This window comes from Haemaphysalis longicornis, unplaced genomic scaffold, assembly GCF_048455015.1.
Source record: "Haemaphysalis longicornis isolate Haplotype H1 unplaced genomic scaffold, Haemaphysalis longicornis Haplotype H1 scaffold_10, whole genome shotgun sequence".
Taxonomy (NCBI): Eukaryota; Metazoa; Arthropoda; class Arachnida; order Ixodida; family Ixodidae; genus Haemaphysalis; species Haemaphysalis longicornis.
The window spans coordinates 55,315,702-55,332,672 of NW_027526204.1; the positions used below are offsets into that span (position 1 = coordinate 55,315,702).

A 16,971-nucleotide genomic window follows, 5' to 3' on the forward strand; every position below is an offset into this window, starting at 1 on the left:
ACTCGACACTGATGACACAAAGCGCACGCACGCAACGTGCAACGAAACCCGCGTGCCGGGGAGGGGACCGCAAGTTTGACCCAGCAGGAGAGAGCGTTCTCCAGCTTCTGTGCGTTTATCACAGCTCGCGCACACGAAACAAATGAAAGCATTTTGCAAATCGCATTTCGTGCATAAAACTTTATCAACAACGGACTTTATCAGCAAATGTAGCTCTGACCAAAGAACGTGCAATTCACCACGTATTAACCAGCGGTAGGCTGTTGGGTCCAAAGCCTTCTAGAGGGTTCTTACCTACTTTGTGATGGGAAAGTGTGCCTCGAAATAGAAAGACACGACGACCGCACCTTGTACGCGCGCTTCGGACTGCCCGGAAAACCATCTGAGGGCAGTGCAACATACGCCTGCAGCGCCGCGCGCAAGAAATGGCACTCCACCGCTAAGCATGTGATCCGTCTGACGACTCTCTACTAGACCCTTGTAGTGTCGCTTGGCCAGCTTGGCAGTGCCCTTCGGTAGCGATGGTTGTTGTGGTCGTGCTTGGTGGTACGCTGTGTCGTGTCTTGGTGGGCGCTATGTAATGTTGGATATAACGTGTGCGTGAAGTTGTGTGCGCGAAACGCGTAGTTCAGAAAAGTAGCTCATGTCAATACCTAACCGCGCGCAAGGCAACGTCGGTGTGTAGTGCCTGCAAACGCCCTGGCAACTCGCGAGTTCCTGCTGCTAGAACATCTCCGTAGGCCGTGCTGCAGTCCTGAAGAGGTTTGTGTGTGCGCGTCTTCTCATGTCGTGGTTTTCCTGTCCCGGCAACTGCGTGGCGGCCACCCGTCGGCCCCACTTGTTCAGAAAAGTCTGCAGTTGAACGGAGCGACCTGTCACCACCAGCACCCCTTAGTGATCCCAGGTGAAAATTATTTCCAGCACCGGCTCTGTTATGGAACTGGAAATCGTTCCCATCCTGGACTGGAATGAACCCCAGCCGAAACCTCTACGAAGCTTCAAACCGAAATTTCTAGGCTCACGTACAGCTGGAAATGACACGTTTTCTGGCTTGAAATTACACCACAGCCAGAACACTGACCACTTCTAACTGGAAACCACTTTTTCTAACGGGAAATAACATTATTTCCAGCCAGAACAGCGTAGCTTTCCAGCTGGAAATTGCGTTATTCTTGCTGGTTACTACCTAGCTTGAAATTGCTTTTCTTGCTTGCTTCTGCATCACTTCCCAGCCAAAAATGACCTTTTTTTTTTGCTGCATTCTGCACCACTTTCCAGCCAGAAATCGCCTATTTTCATGCTGGATTCTGCACACTTTAGCCAGAAGTCACTTATTTTGCTAAATTTCTACTACCAGCTGCAATAGCACTAGTGATGTTCGGTTCAGGAATTTTCCCTTTTTCAGGGAATTTTCGGCTGTATATATTTATGGCCAAAGGGGAAAAAGGGACTCGAATAGAGGCAAGGAAGTTTAGAGTCGGGAAGTAAAAAGGAAAATTAATGCCAGTAAACCGGACCTCCTATCATTTATTACTTTGTTTTCTTTTAAGAAGGTTCCTTAAAGGAGCCATGAAGAGAAAATGCAAGTTGGTTTTATTCGAAAGATTTCGTGTTTTATAGTGCCCCCAGTGCTTGTCTGGATACAAACGGTGCTTTATTCACTGAGAAATTAAACAATCTAGGTTAAAATTTTGATTTTCCCGCTCAGTCGCGCGTTTTCGTGGTCCCAAGTGACATCACTGGAACCGACCGCTCTGCAGCCTAGAGTACCTTCATTCACGCATCCGCCGGACAGGGTAGAGACACGTATACGCTGGCGCTGCCATTTTCGGTTGCTCGCTCGCCGCCGAACCAAGTCATTGTGTCAAAACCGTGCTAAAATTATCGCCGCAATGCGGTTTACTGAAGAAGTTTGAATCATATTGTCTGTTTCGCGTTGATAGGTCTCGTGGGAAACGAAAAGAATAACGCGTTGAGCCCGTTGGCCCAATTGCGGCGGCACGGGACCGTTCAAAGGTTGTCTCCACCCTGTACAGCGGTGTTGGTTTGTTCCCGCGTTTCTTTACGTTCCGTAACCTAGATGGCGCCACCATACCGTGGCAAGTGTTTGGTTTGTTTTTGCCCGCATTTAAACCTGGCTTATTTTTGTTCTGGGAGAAAATATTCGTTCTCTGGAACAGTGCTCGCTCGACAAATGGGGTCACGTAAGACACCGTTGCTTGCGTCAATCGTCCAGTGTCGTCTGAGACAACCCCAAGCCCCGTAGTGCTGTGCAGCAAAACACCAAGCATGCTGTGCGCAGTACGAACAGCAGAACGCATCAGTACTTCTATGTTTACATGTGCTTTCGTAACTTCCACTGTTTGTCCCATCATTTTTATTGCTTTGTAAAGAATGTGCCCTAAATTTAAGCGCAAATCGCTCGTTCGTCTAGTTTGTAAGTTCTACCTAATTTCCGTCTGCTTCTGCCAGCCTCCGCCAATCGCAGAGCTTAGCTCATGTGACGACATAGGTTCTGTTGCGGGAAATGAGCTGGTGGGTCGCATGACCATTCCCGTTTTTCCTAATTATGTAGCTTATTTGAGCGAAGTTTACGTTAAAAGTGGTGTCAGTATGATTCTAACGAGGCAATCTTTTGAATGAACTAAACTTGTGTTTTCTCTTCATGGCTCCTTTAACTCTCCGTCGGATTTATGTTCAAATATCATTAGTCACGTCTCGCAAACCACAAGCATCAAAGACCACTTCCAATGCAGTTCATAAGACAGGAAGGAGCATTAAGAAGAGAACAATCCATTAGAAAGAGCTACTAAAGTGTAAAGTGGCCGTGGCTGAAGGTGGCTGTTTGCACTAGAGCACTGCACGGGGCCGGGCCGGCCCGAAAGCTCGGGCCCGACCCGGCCCGTGGGCCGGGCCGCCCGAAGTCGATTATTGGCGGGCCCGGGCCGGGCTCGGGCTTGAATTCATAGCCCCGGCCATTAATAGTTCCGACGTGAAGTGTAGAAAAGAGCATAAAATTGAATATTGTGAGTTTACTTTTATGCGCTTCTTGATGTTAGTTGTACACATTGTTTTAAAAACATGTTTTGCTAGGTCTGATAGTCACTATACTGTAATTTTAAGCACATTTTATGTACTGCATAGACATTTTATATTTGGGTGTAAACACCCTGGAGCTGTACATTTATGTCTATGTACGTGTGTTTTACGATGTGGAACCAATCTAAATGCCGCTGCCATTGCTGGAAATCAAACTCGTATGCCGGAGAAGCGCCACCGCTTAAAAACCACTGCAGGGAAAATATTTCAATGCACGCACGTACTCACGGATTCAAATGGGGAGCAAGAAATCTCGGCAATACCAACTTGTGACCGAGACAACCACGTGAAATTTCCAAGAGTCTGGTCATCAAAGGTGATGGTGCCTCTCGTTTAAGAATACGACCTATTATTACGCTGATGTGGCGTGCACTGCAGACGGTGTAAGCTAAACTACGTACACTTTTAAATCCTTATTTTTTGCGTTTCAATTCAGGACGTGCTTGTACAGACTAGATGCTCCGTCTGATTTCCCGCTACGAAAACACTGGTCCAAATGTAATAAACAAATTTTCTTCAGCGTCTAAGACTGGGCCTGGTCACACACACGCAGGCCCTCCCTAGGCTCAAAAATAAATGACCGGGCCAGGCCTGGACTTGAGACAGCGGGCCAGGGCCGGGCCCGGGCTAGGTTCACTTATGAATGCCCGGGCCGGGCCCGGGCTTGGTGTCACGGGCCCGGTTCGGCCTCGGGCTTCACAAACCGGGCCCAGGCCGGGCTCGGGCCTTTAAAATCAGGCCCGTGCAGTGCTCTAGTTTGCACGTATTCCTGCGCAGTATAGAAAAAAAGTATTTCGGGTGTGCCTTATACCCGTGCCACACGTACACGAAAAATGACATTAAGTGTTTAAGGCCTTAAGATGCTGGATGGCATTATTTGGGCAGGCCATGCTACACACACAAACGCAAAGCACTAAATGTGTTAGGTGTGATGGTGATAGTGACCAAAAAAAGAAATGCATTCATATTTTAGAAGTCTTTAACGTAGAGAAAAACATCTCACAAGGGTTAAAAACATTTTTTTGCAAAAGAAAGAAAGGCACTTCATAATTGGTTCTTTTTTCGGCGCAATCGGTGCATCCCCTCTCGGGATTCCTCTTGGCACATGACAACTGTGTTGCATGTTCTTCCGCCCGAATTTGCCCTTACAGCTGCTTCATCAGGAGCAGCTTGTTACTCAAGCATGCATGCTTGCCCTTACCAACGTCATTTAGCTGTTGCTGTGCAACTCCAATGCCAGAGGATAAATGTAGGTGAGCTTTTTTGTGGCTCTGTGAGTGAGCTTATAATAGGTTGAACCCACATGGGCACCCGGCAAACGTGTTATGGCACACCCCAAATAACAGAGCACAATGTACTATAACAGTCGCATGTGGATGGAAAATTGGAGTTCACAGCACGAGCTACCACCGGAGCGCTCATGCACATTCTGGGGCAATAAGAGCTTCTCCAGAGCCTCAGGCGGCAGCGCATTGGCCACTGCCTGTGCTGCCAGTGCTAAGGAATCGGTTCACATTGCCAGTGGCCGTGAATCAGTGGGGCTATATGCTAAAAATATACAAGTAGTCAGCAAAATTTCATGAAGTTTATTAAGTTTCAGACGCCCCAAAAACCAAAGATAGAAAGAAATAAGCAATGCTGGTCCTTGAAAAAATTTTGAGGTTTTTCTTTTCTTTGGTGCAGTGGTTGGTCCAGGAAAGTGGCAATTAATTGCAGTGTTTGCATATGTGCCATCATTCTGCAATCATGAGCTGTCAACCTATGCTCTGGAACATGTCAAAGCTGCATAGGCATAGCAATAACTGCAACCATTGCGGTGTAGAGTGGCAGCTGCCTGTTACAGTGCATCATCTTGGCCATCCATTTGGGTTGCAAGGAAGCATCACTGGCAAACTCCTGCACTGGATCAAGTGCAGCATCATTTCACAAGAAGGGTCCAGTAACTCAGATGCTATCAGTATATTGCACACAAAATGATAAACTTTATCTAGAGCTCCTACCTATTGTGATGTTGGCCTCTGCCATTGAAGTTGAAAATTAGCAAAAAAATTTATGCAAGGGAAGTGCACTTAACAGCCGATCTTTTCACTGTCCAAAGCAACTATGGGCGACATCCTTGCGATTCATGTAGCTAAAGCCACAAGCAATCCGTCACTTGCCAAGCACTCCCAGTCTGCAAGCACTGCAGCTCACAGCCTATCGTCGGTGGCAGAACAGCCGACAGAACGACAAATACACTGCGGTAAATATCAAGAGCCAAAATGCAGGTCGCTACAAAGCAGTGGCAGCATAATTGCAATCATGAGGAACAAAAGAAGTTTTCAATGGCAGCTGCAAACAAGAAACCGACGAAACCAGCACTGACTCAGCGCTCGTCCTGTCTAGTTCCTTCTTCAATTGTATTGGTTAAAGCGTGCTGTTTCACAAACTCACCTGACTGTGCATCGTCATACGAGCTATAGAAGATGATTTTATTGGTTAGCTGTTTTTTTCGGTGATGGAGGCAAAGAATAGGTTTGCAGTGCAGTGAGGAATGTTTACTTAATGATATGCATAGCAGTATTCTTTTTTGCCATTTATGCAGCTGCAGAAGGGATGTCCAGTGGGCTGAAGCGTGCATGCTCTTTTTGCTGGGAAAGCTAGCAGTAAGCTTACCTCCAGTCCTCTTGCTGTTTGCTGTGTTTAAATTTTTACTCAGAGCAGTTTTTCACTTCCAGAAGACTACCCCGATAGCAAGCATGCCACGTGCAATGCCGCTGATGCCCAAGGATTGTGTCATGGTAATGTCTACGGCTACAGCCAACCGGGTCATGTCCTGCAGCAACCAAAAGACACAGACCAGCATTACCACTGGCACCAGAGGTACCATCCATGTTGTCTAGCTGCTTGTCTTCGGGCATTTGTGACAAGGAATTTTCTTTGCAGGCACACAATGCGGTCTCACGTTACTCACCAGCGCAAGCTCCCAAACAGAAGAGGAATTTCAAGGTTAGAATTCTAGACATCCTCGTATATAGGCATGCTAGCATAGAGGTACATGATTGACAATCCAGCGCGCGAAAACACGGCACAAAAAGAACGAGAGTTAGACAGGACAGCGCTGCACTTACAACTGATTTATTTCGAAGAAAACATTGGTCATATATATAGATCAGTCTCCCACGTGCCGGTAACTTATTGCACCCGCTAACCACAAACAAAAAAAACGCAATCATTAATCGGTTTGCACATGTGTAGTCTGGTTTACTTGGTCATGCAAAGGCGTCACTCAGATACGCGTATTCCCGGTCATGCAGCACTATTGAGGGCATACTTATACAACGGTCAGCAGCTCGTCTGATTTGAAAGGCCTCGATAATTTCCTGTGTTGGTTTATCTTTGTGTCTCGACAACACAGTGGTTTCATTGAAAAGCGGCTCACAATCTTGTTTGCAGCAGTGTTTTGCCAGGTGGCTGTTTGGATTCGTTTTAAATGAACGCTGGTGCTCGGACAACCTGGTGTTCAGACACCTCCCGGTTTGTCCCACATATGTGTCCCACGTGGGAGACTGATCTGTATATATGACCAATGTTTTCTTCGAAATAAATCAGTTGTGAGTGCAGCGCTGTCCTTTTTAACTCTCGTTCTTTTTGTGCCGTGTTTTCGCGCGCTGGATTGTCAATCATGAACTTTCACCAACTCGCCCAAATCACAGTCCTCTTGTAGCATAGAGGTAGTAAAGGCAAGAAACAAATGGTTTCGTCACATACATTGTGAATAACTTTCTATTTTGGTATTGCTCGTGCATAGTGATATTCAGAAGTGTGAAGAATTTTATTCATGTGTAGAATATAAAGGAACACAGAAGTGGGTCAAAACGTCATTTTATTACCCTTGAAATGCAAAAGCCGTCTTCTGATTTTCTTTTAGTGAACATGAATTTCTTGGTGAGGAAAGCGGTTGATTGTATGGTTTAACATGCCGATGCAATGCAGGTGATGAGGCGCACCGTAGTGAAGGCCAGGCCATGTCCTGCAGCAGCCAAAAGACACAGACCAGCATTACCACTGGCACCATAGGTACCATCCATGTTGTCTAGCTGCTTGTCTTCGGGCATTTGTGACAAGGAATTTTCTTTGCAGGCACACAATGCGGTCTCACGTTACTCACCAGCACAAGCTCCCAAACAGAAGAGGTATTTCAAGGTTAGAATTCTAGACATCCTCGTTATAGGCATGCTAGCATAGAGGTAGTAAAGACAAGAAACAAATGGTTTCGTCACATATATTGTGAAGCACTTTCTATTTTGGTATTGCTCGTGCATAGTGATAATCAGAAGTGTGAAGAATTTTATTCATGTGTAGAATATAAAGGAACACAGAAGTGGGTCAAAAGCATCATTTTATTACCCTTGAAACGCAGAAGCCATCTTCTGATTTCTTTTAGTCAACATGAATTTCTTGGTGAGGAAAGCGGTTGATTGTTAATTGTATGGTTTAACGTGCCAATGCAATGCAGGCGATGAGGCGCGCCCAGTGGAGGGCTCTGGATTAATTTTGACCACCTGGGGATCTTTAACGTCCACCGAAATCTCGTACACGCGGGCGTTTTTGCTTTTCGGCCCCATCAGAACCATCAGAAAAGCGGCCGCCGTGGCCGGGAATCGAATCCGCGACCTCGTGCTAAGCAGCGCAACGCCTTAGCCACTGAGCCACCGCAGCGGGTCTCTCTCGAATCTGGCATCACTGAACCGGTGGGAAAGCCGGGGCAACTGGCAGGCTCTCTTATCGTGAAGCAGTGTCGTCGGAGCTCATCCCAGGCCAGGGCTTGCCTCTAGCTGCGCGAAGCGGTGGCCCCAGCACCTTTGACAGCTGAATGGAGAAGTGATACCGATGTTTGCGACTCGAGCAAGGTTCTGTGCGGCACTGAAGCGGTCACAAACAGGTGTCACGTCTTGAACTTCAGACCGCGGGCGATCGTGTGACAGTGAGCTCAGCAACACGCCCTGCACAGACCCTTGGTCTAACGCACGCAGAAGGGCTATCTCTCTGATTCTTTTTTTTTTTGCTTTTTCTTGAAATTGTCTTTCTTAAAAATGTTTCTTGGAAATTTGAGTCGGAAAATTGTCGGTGCTGTGAGTTAAGTGCATGGGATGCGTGCGCCACGTGATCCTAACTCGATGTTGATTGATTATGAGGTTTAACGCGCCTCGGGAATCCTGTGGAACAGTCGATGAGCGCTGAATGGTCGACCAAGAAGTCAAGGCCTAAGATCACGTCATGTGCGCAGTTTTCTAATACGGCAAAAAAAACAGGTACGGTACGGCCAGCAATCATAACACAATCAGTACACATTCCAGCTATTATGGGCATTCCACCATCAGCTAGTCGGACATGAGATAGGGCAGGCATCGGGACCTTATAAAGGTGAGAGCGTAGATTTGAGCTTATCACCAATATTGTCGTCCCAGTGTCAGTGAGTGCACAAACAGGAATGCCGTCAACTTCAATTTCTAGTAAATTGTCTGTGGTAGAGAGGGTCAGAAGAGGATTTGCGGGCCAAGTCGAGAATGCAGCTTCACCTCCGGGAGCTGCATTCATTAGTTTTCCAGCGAGTAGCGGTTGGAGGTGGTCGGAGATGATGGTCTCCGAGACTGCGGCGAGCGAGACTGGCGTCGGTGCAGTGAGGGCGAGCGGTCGAATCGGGACATCGAAGTGGCGGCGGAGTCATCTGGTTGCTGTTGGTTTTAAAATGTAAAGCAGGGGAGGCGTACTGTCGAACCGGTCAGGGGAGACGTTGTCACGAGGAAACTGGAACCAGCGGCGCTGACAGTAGCGAGCAACATGTCCCACATGCCTGCAGTTAAAGCTGATGGGCTGGTCGTCTGGTGTTGTCCACTCAGCTGGATTGTGATACCAGGATGAAACATAGTTGCTGCGGAAAACGGCTCGGGGAGGTGCTTGTCACAGCGGTTGGTGGCTCACCGAACAGACTGGATGGATGCCCATGTTTGCAAAATCCTCCCGAAGAACCGCTTGAATAAGGGAAATGACGGTGATGTTGCTCTCCGTCATGCATGGTGGAACGGGCGCGGGAGCCATGGCTTCAAGTTCACAGCGTACGATGCTGGTCACCACATTTTCAGAATGCCCAGTATCCATGCTGTACATGACCTGGGGTGGAGGCGATGCCAAAAATGCTGCTTCGCAGGTTGAAGTAGCCGCGGTATTCGGAAGCCGTGCGAACTGGGTCGTGATACAATGGCTTTTGGCTTGTTCAAAGCGCCGGAATTCCTTTATTATAGCGCCGACCGTGTTGCACTCCTTGCAACCACTATCCCTTTCAGTACATGGCTGACTTTTTCTTCATCATTCATTCTGTCGTCTTCGCGGTGGCACAGGGACAGATTATCCTGTATATATTCCACGTACGGCTCGGTCGATGTCTGAGTGCGAGTCGCGAGTTGTTTTTTCACAACAAGCTGGCGGCACTTTTTCTTGCCATATACCTCACAGAGCCCTGCTTTGACGGCGTCTCAACTAGGAAGGTCTGCTTCGTTCGTTTCATACCATGTGAGTGCTGCTCCCTTCAGGATGAAAGGAACATTTGCGAGCATTATAGTTGGGTCCCAGCAATTCAGGGCACTTACTCGTTCGACAAGTTTGATCCAAACATCGGTGTCATTGGTACCGGAGAATTTTCCAGGCTCACGGGGCTGCGCCATAATTACGCTCGGGGCTGTGGCAGTGCCCCCGGTACCCGAGGTGTTGGCAGTCATCACAGTTGAGCCGATGCAATGCCCGCTTCGGAGATCCGTAGCGATGGAACGTTACCTGGCTTCACCACCAAAAGATGTTATGGGGAAGATGGTATATTGCAGGTAATTAATATGCCACACGGTGGGGAACACAGCAGCACACAGTCTCAAGTGGGTGCAGCCAGAGAGCGAGATGGTTCGACCTCTTCCTCCTCGCCGGTCAACTGTTCACTACACCAGCTGTCCGGGCTGGGGCCAATCCCTCGGTGTCTATATTCCTTTCAGAGGGTGCGTACCCATCCCGTGACAATATGCAGCCCCCAAGCAGATGTTACAATTCAACTGCCAGATGATGTCTGCATAACGAACCTAAACATATTTGCAGTTGTGTGCAACAGAGGGCACTTTTTTTGAAAGGCACTTATTGAAGCAGGTGTTTCCTGGTCTGTATTCCCACTCTGTGCTGCTGTGATGAGTGGATTTCATGAAAAGTTAAATATTGTCTTATTAATCTGCATAGCAAGGTTGCACCCGGTTAATGAAGCTGTGTGTCTCTTAGGAAGCCTGCGGGATAAAAAATGATAATGCTATTTCCAAATTTTCTTCTTCTGTTGTCAGGACATGGCCAACCAATTTTTTCGATCAATTCCAGGTGATAGGGAGGGAGTGTTAAATTTGCATCTAGGTGCGAGGTTAAACTTTGGGAATCTTGGATGTTTACATAATCTGTTTACAACTTATATCTCCCCACTTTTCATCGGTCTTCTGATCTGATGATGCCATCTGTGTACCATTTGTGAGTAATGCCAACTGACACCGTGCAGTTTACCTCAATTTAAGAGCCTATATGGTAGCAGAAGAGATTTCCACTTGTGCTTTTGTAAACTTGTTTGAAATTTTGGCCAGGGCCCCTGTTTGATGAAGTATTTGCGTAGTCGTGGCATTTTGCTCTTCCTTATTGCGCTAGTAGAATGACATCTGCACAGACTGCTCAGATTCATGTCACAAAAAAAAGGAAGAGGAGAAATTCGTGCCTTTCATTGGCTTATGGGCACTTCCTGGTTGTAGCTGTTTTTCTTACAAAACATGTGAAACAAAACAAGCTTTAAAGTAGTAACTGCCATGTGCCCACAGCGAAGTATACAACTGTCATATGAAAGCCATTTAGGAGAAATTTACACTTAATGTTTATCACTTAGGCACGTTTGCTTTCGTGTAGCGAAATAAATTCAAAATGTGGCTGCTTGAGACATGTCAGTGTACTTTTTCAGTTTGATAATTCTTATAGCCCTGCTTCACAAACATTGAAATTAAAAGTTTGTCTGAGGATAGTACTAGTCATTGCCCTTAGCTGTTCTGACCATTGATTTTTTTTAGTTTGGGATGTGGACAAAGCCCAACTGCTGCCTCAGCGACAGTTTTTGTTTCAGGAGGTGGTACTGACATTGCAGTGGAAGCTGGTCTTCACATCTGCTCCTGCCACCCACCTTCTAGCGACACAGGGTGGGTTGTGATGCTTGCAGTGTTATTGTTCCTAGAACATAAACGTTATGGAAATCCTATGCTTAAACACATGCATTTTATGGAATGCAAAAGTATGTTCTTGTACAAATGAACACAAAAAACCCTGTGGAACACTCGATGCAGTAAATAAACATAGACCTAATATGGACATCAATATTATTACAGCCAAGATTTTTAAACCAGTTGGTAAAAGTTCTCACACATTTTGCACCATCATCATCATCAGCCTGTCTATGCCCACTGCAGCGCAAAGGCCTCTCCCATAGATCTCCAATTATCCCAGTCCTGTGCTAACTCCGACTAATTTATCCCCGCAAACTTCTTGATCTCCTCTGCCCATCTAACTTTCTGTTGCCCCCTGCTACGCTTGCCTTCTCTAGGGATCCATTTCGTCACCCTTAATGACTGTAGGAAGCAGACGTGAAGTGGATGCAGCTTCCCACATTTATTTAGGTCGCGTAGGCCCGGCCAGAATGAGCGGCCGCCCAGCTGCTGAGTCACGTTCCAACTCTCCTGTGTCGCGTGTCCTTGCTCACCTCGCCAGGCAGTGATGATGATGACTGTGGAAGGATGGGGATGATGATGATAGTGCCGCTGATCTCTCTACTGGGCTCCCCCCCTAGCGCGTAGCGTGTAAGATGACAGATGTAGAGCATGTGGGGGGGAAACAAACTATGTACAGGTGTGTACAGTACAGAAGCATTCGAGTGTCCGCATTCGAGTTGAGACAGTGAGCAGTCCTGGTCAGCCCGGTGAGAGTGCCCGGGGAGTAGATGGGCCTCGAGGGGCCTTGACTGAGAGTGGGGGATGGGACAAGTTGGCGCAGGGTGTAGCAGTTCTGAAGGAAAAGCGGCGCGAGCCGCGGCCACTGCGCAGACGACGACGCGACGCTTGCAGGATGGGCACTCGTCTTGCAGCCACTTGCCACGCAGGCACACTGACGTGCAGCTGCATGCGCGAACAGGCCGGTGGCCGTGGCAAGACGCCTGCACTGACCTAGGCCATAGCGAGACGTTCCAGTCCCAGAACGTCGATGAGCAGTCGCACGAACCCCGAGTCGCTGTCCACCGCGTGTGTGCGAGAGACGTTGGGAAGGGCGGTGCTGATGACTCGCGGGAGTGCGACGTAGGAGTGTCAGCGACGAAACCCACTTCCTAGGCGGGTGCTTTCGATGTCGATAGCGATGTCGGCATCGAGGTGCAGCAGCGCGCTTTGGTGGTGACATCAGCGATTGATGACGTTGGAAGTGCTCCGCGGGTGTACCGTGCTGTGTCTGGTCATTCTGCAGATCACGTGCACGGGAATGCTCTCGTGGCGTTTGAGGCAGCGCAGTAGTCGCAGATGCTTTGCCAAAGTGCTCCCCATGGCGCATTTGCGCATGTTGCTCCGAGAGCCGTGAGGCCAGGATATAATCGCCATGGCCAGCGGCGTCACTAACTCTAACTTCCAACTTAGGCGTTGATGGAAGCACAATGGGGGACGCCAGCCCATCAGGGTAGGCGTTGGGAGCCACGACGCGCGTCTCGTATGAGCTACGCTGCGACTGCACTGGAGCAGGGCACTGTTCCGGCGTCGTGGTGCACACGATGCGCGGCAGTGGGGCAGCAGTCGACCGGGGTGGGCAAGATTGAACGGTCACAGAGCACTCACCGGAGGCTGTGCATGGGGTGCTAGAAGGGGAGGAGGAGGGCTGCGGCCGGTTGGCGTATGTGACGACGTCGGCTGTGACTTTTGTCGGTATAGGTGTGGCTGCCGCGCTGGAGGTTGAGTCCAAGGGGGCGACACTGGTGGCAAGGGACGAGGGCAATGGTGCAGAGGGTACAATGGGCGGCTGCAGAGCGTGCGTGTACCACTTCTGCTGCAGGCCGAAACAGGTCGTCTGTGAGGCCGTAGTGCGCGAGAATGACAGCGCGAAGGTCGTTGTAGGGGGTTTCGCTGGGCGGTGGTAGGGCGAGGACGCAGCGGAGTTCGAGTGGAAGCGTCTCCCAAAGGATGGAGTGCTTGAACGGCTGTATGGTGACATAGTTCAGTGAGAATGTAGCCTCAAGCTTGATAAAACAACCTCAGAGGTGCGTGGCTCAAACTCCGGTATGAGCGGGCCCCCCCAGGTTGCCATGTCGCTGTGCCCCTGGCTGGGTGGCAGGCGCGGAAAGTCCGGGTCACCACTTTGTAGAAAGCAGGCGTGAAGCAGATGTGGCTTTCCGCATTTATTTCGGTCGCGTAGGCCTGGCCAGAATGAGCGGCTGCCCAGCTGTTGAGTTGCGTTACAACTCTCCTGTGTCACGTGTCCCTGCTCACCTCGCCAGGCACCGCTGATGATGACTGTGGGAGGATGAGTATGATAGTGGCGCTGATGGTGACGATGGCGATAAGTCACTACATGACCAATAATTATCTTGTCTTCGCATTACATGCCCTGCCCGCACCCATTACTTAGGCTGCGTAGTGACCTCGGATCCCAACTATGACGAAGGATAATTTAGAAGGATAAAAAAGGGGTGGGGTGCATTCAGCAGGCATTCTCTGATAATGATTGGTAGCCTACCATTGTCCCTAAAGAAGAAAGTGTATGACAGCTGCATCTTACCGGTACTCACCTAAGGGGCAGAAATTTCGAGGCTCACTAAACGGGTTCAACTTAAATTGAGGATGGCTCAACAGGCAATGGAACTGAAGATCATAGGTGTAACATTAAGGGACAAAAAGAGAGCGGAGTGGATCAGGGAACAAACGTGTGTTAAGGACATATTAGTATAAATTAAGAAGAAATGGGCGTGTGCAGGGCATGTGACGCGAAGTTAAAGGGGCACTGACAGAAAAATTTTGCATCTTGTTTTTTTTGTTGCGATAAGTAGCTAGTGACCTACTTATAATCTGTAGAAACCTCATTTGCTTCAGCGTGCGACGGTTGTTTAATTAGAGGCATTATTAATGCGGCCAGTCGCAGTGTCGGTTTCAGCGAGTGCCGCGAAACGAGGAATTTTGTGGATTTTGTGTGAACAAAGCTGACCACGTAACCGTCGGAGGGATATCACAGAGCAGAGCCGCCGTAGCACTGTCGAATCCGCATCGACGGCAGTTTCTGCGAATGCCCCCACGTACTGATCTCGTGAGGCGCTTAATTAAAAAGCGACCGTGGATGTGACGCAGGCGCTGCGAGTGCAAATGCTACCGCGGCTAAAGAACGACACGCGACGCTCGAGACAGTGGGTGGCAAGACGCGCGCTGGGAGCAGCCGGCCGGTCTGCCTACAGGTCCGCCTACAGATGTGTTGGGCTTAGCACTGCGGCAGATATTCGAGTGCCGCTCTCGTAAGCGGTGCAGATGACAATTTTTCATGCAACCAGCCATCGCATCATTAACTCCTTTCTCATGTAAGCCACCATGTTCGGGACTTGGGGACAATTTCGTGCAGCGGTAACAAGCTATCACTCGAGCTACCTGCGCCGGCCGTGGCCGCCGCCTACACAGCGACCGTGCGGCTAGCTCAGAGGGCTTTTCGTGCCTCTGGCGCGTCTTGGCATCCAATGGTAATAAATAGTAATAGAAACAGAGTGCCTGGAATCGCTGTAGAACTTTGGTCGCGGCCAGCTGCCCGATAAGCTGACGAAATCACGGCGCCTCCTCCGCAACGACCGGGTCGTTCGTTCTCGAGAGCAGAAGCTCCGCCCTCCGGCCCTCCGATTGGAGCGGCGAGCCGGCGAAAAACGCCGGCAGTGCGGAAGCGGCAAACACAAATTCGTGACGTGTTTGGATGTTGTTTATTTACAAAATATCCTCGGGATGTCGATTGCGCGTGGTCCTCTGCTGGCTGCTCGGTTGCATTTATCACACTTTAAAATTGATTTTAAATATGTTCTAGGCTGTATTCGCCGCTGATATTTTGCAGATGATGTATATGTGTTCCCACCAATCTATCTCCGAAGTTATCTCGCCTTCAAAATTTTGTGTCAGTGCCCCTTTATGATAACCGTTGGTCAATAAGGGTAACCAGTGGATCCGTAGAGAAGGCAAGCATGGCAGGGGGTGGCAGGCAGTTAGATGAGCAGATGAGATTAAGAAGTTTGTGGGAATAAATTGATCGCAGTTAGCCCAGGACCGGGATAATTGGAGATCCACGGGAGGCACCTTTGCCCTCCAGTTGGTGTAGATAGGCTGATGATGATGATGAATAGACCACTATAGTTCCCGAAGCTTCCACAATGTCTGCAAAATGAGTATCAGCAGTTTCTTGGGCTGGGGCCTTCATTGGCTGCGACTTCAATGTATCCTAGCCACATATGTAGTTTTGCAATTTAATGGGAAGCGCTTTTCATTTGGTCTCTCATATTGCGAAGAAGCTTTGGTTTCCCCTAGCTTCATTTTCAGCGTGGTTTAATCTGAACTGATATTTTTTACCTTGAACTGTCTTTACACGTGAACATAGGCGAGTTCTATTTTTCCAAATTAGAACAATCGTGGCTTTTTTTTATTGATATTCAGAGTGAGCAGGCCAATGCAGTTCCATGTTTTCAGCCACACTTTACGTAAATTCATGCTATTTTGAATCCTGATAATTTTTATAAGTGCAGCTTGACTGCCCACACAATAACAGAGCAAGACTACCGTATTTACCCGATTCTAATGCGCACCCGATTTTCCTGGCAAGAAAACCGAAAAAACTTGCACCCTCGATTGTAACGCGCACGGAACTTTGTGACCAAGACAAACGAATGCGAGAGAAACGGGCGATTTATTTCCCGAAGTAATCTCACTCATCTGACTCCTTGTCGCTCTCCGCTGACCAAAACATCTCGTCCTCGGTACCGTCAAGTGCGTTCGCGATGCCACACTTCTGAACGAACGTTCAACCATGGTCGATAGGATCGTGGCCCCCTCGCTTCGCACGCCCACACGGAGAGCTTCTCCAGAGGTGTACGCTTGAGCCGATGGCTTGTGTTGAACGCGTGGGAGCCACTGCTTCTGTTATCAAGCGCGCAAGTGAAACGATTTGACGATTTGTGTGAACGCTGATAGAAAAGCCTAGGCGCCTAGGCTTCCTGCGCCTGAAAAATCATTGCTAAAAGCTTTGGCGCCATCTTGAGATGGTGATGGTGATGGGTGGGCCGAAATTTCCGCTGCTTCGGCAGTTTCGGTTTCGTATCCGATTCTAACGCGCATGCGATTTTTCGGCCTATTTTTCCGGAAAAAAAGTGCGCGTTAGAACCGGGTAAATACGGTATTCGGGCAGCCAGCGTTTTATGCTAACATCCCCAAGACTAGACTTCTCCCATGTAACGAGTTGAAGCTAAATGTTTTGCAGTATAGAGATATTTGGGAACTTTACAAAAGTTGTTCGCTCTGTAAAGTCCTGCATACATCTGCCCTTTTATACTGTGGCTCAGTTGCAAAAATGTTCAGCTGCTAATGTAGACTTACAATTTGAAGTGAGAGGTTTTTCTTCATTTTGTGCATAGTTAAAACATGCTATGTCGTCGAGCTCTTGATTGTGTATTTTTATTCGGCTATGTATGCAAGAGCCCCTTAATCATTTTGGGAGAACATTTGGAATTCTTTAAGCATGTGTTTGGTGGCCTAATTAGAGCCTACTTTCGTTTTTAGAAAATGTGAA

At 48.5% G+C, this 16,971-nt stretch overlaps 1 protein-coding gene across 3 annotated transcripts in view; it reads left to right on the forward strand.

The window, feature by feature from the left end:
* Nucleotides 1-440: 440 nt before the first annotated feature.
* LOC144158558 (uncharacterized) overlaps nucleotides 441-16,971 on the forward strand; it is a 105,823-nt gene continuing 89,292 nt past the window's right edge. Inside the window, exons 1-7 of one of the 3 annotated variants that reach the window (XM_077689509.1) lie at nucleotides 441-904; nucleotides 5,684-5,744; nucleotides 5,817-5,961; nucleotides 6,025-6,087; nucleotides 7,075-7,158; nucleotides 7,222-7,284; nucleotides 11,267-11,339. In XM_077689509.1, coding sequence (XP_077545635.1) covers nucleotides 5,718-5,744; nucleotides 5,817-5,961; nucleotides 6,025-6,087; nucleotides 7,075-7,158; nucleotides 7,222-7,284; nucleotides 11,267-11,339 — 455 coding nt within the window. In that variant the 5' untranslated portion in view covers nucleotides 441-904; nucleotides 5,684-5,717. The remainder of the gene's footprint in view (nucleotides 905-5,683; nucleotides 5,745-5,816; nucleotides 5,962-6,024; nucleotides 6,088-7,074; nucleotides 7,159-7,221; nucleotides 7,285-11,266; nucleotides 11,340-16,971) is intronic. The other 2 variants (XM_077689510.1, XM_077689508.1) reach the window with 2 other exon arrangements.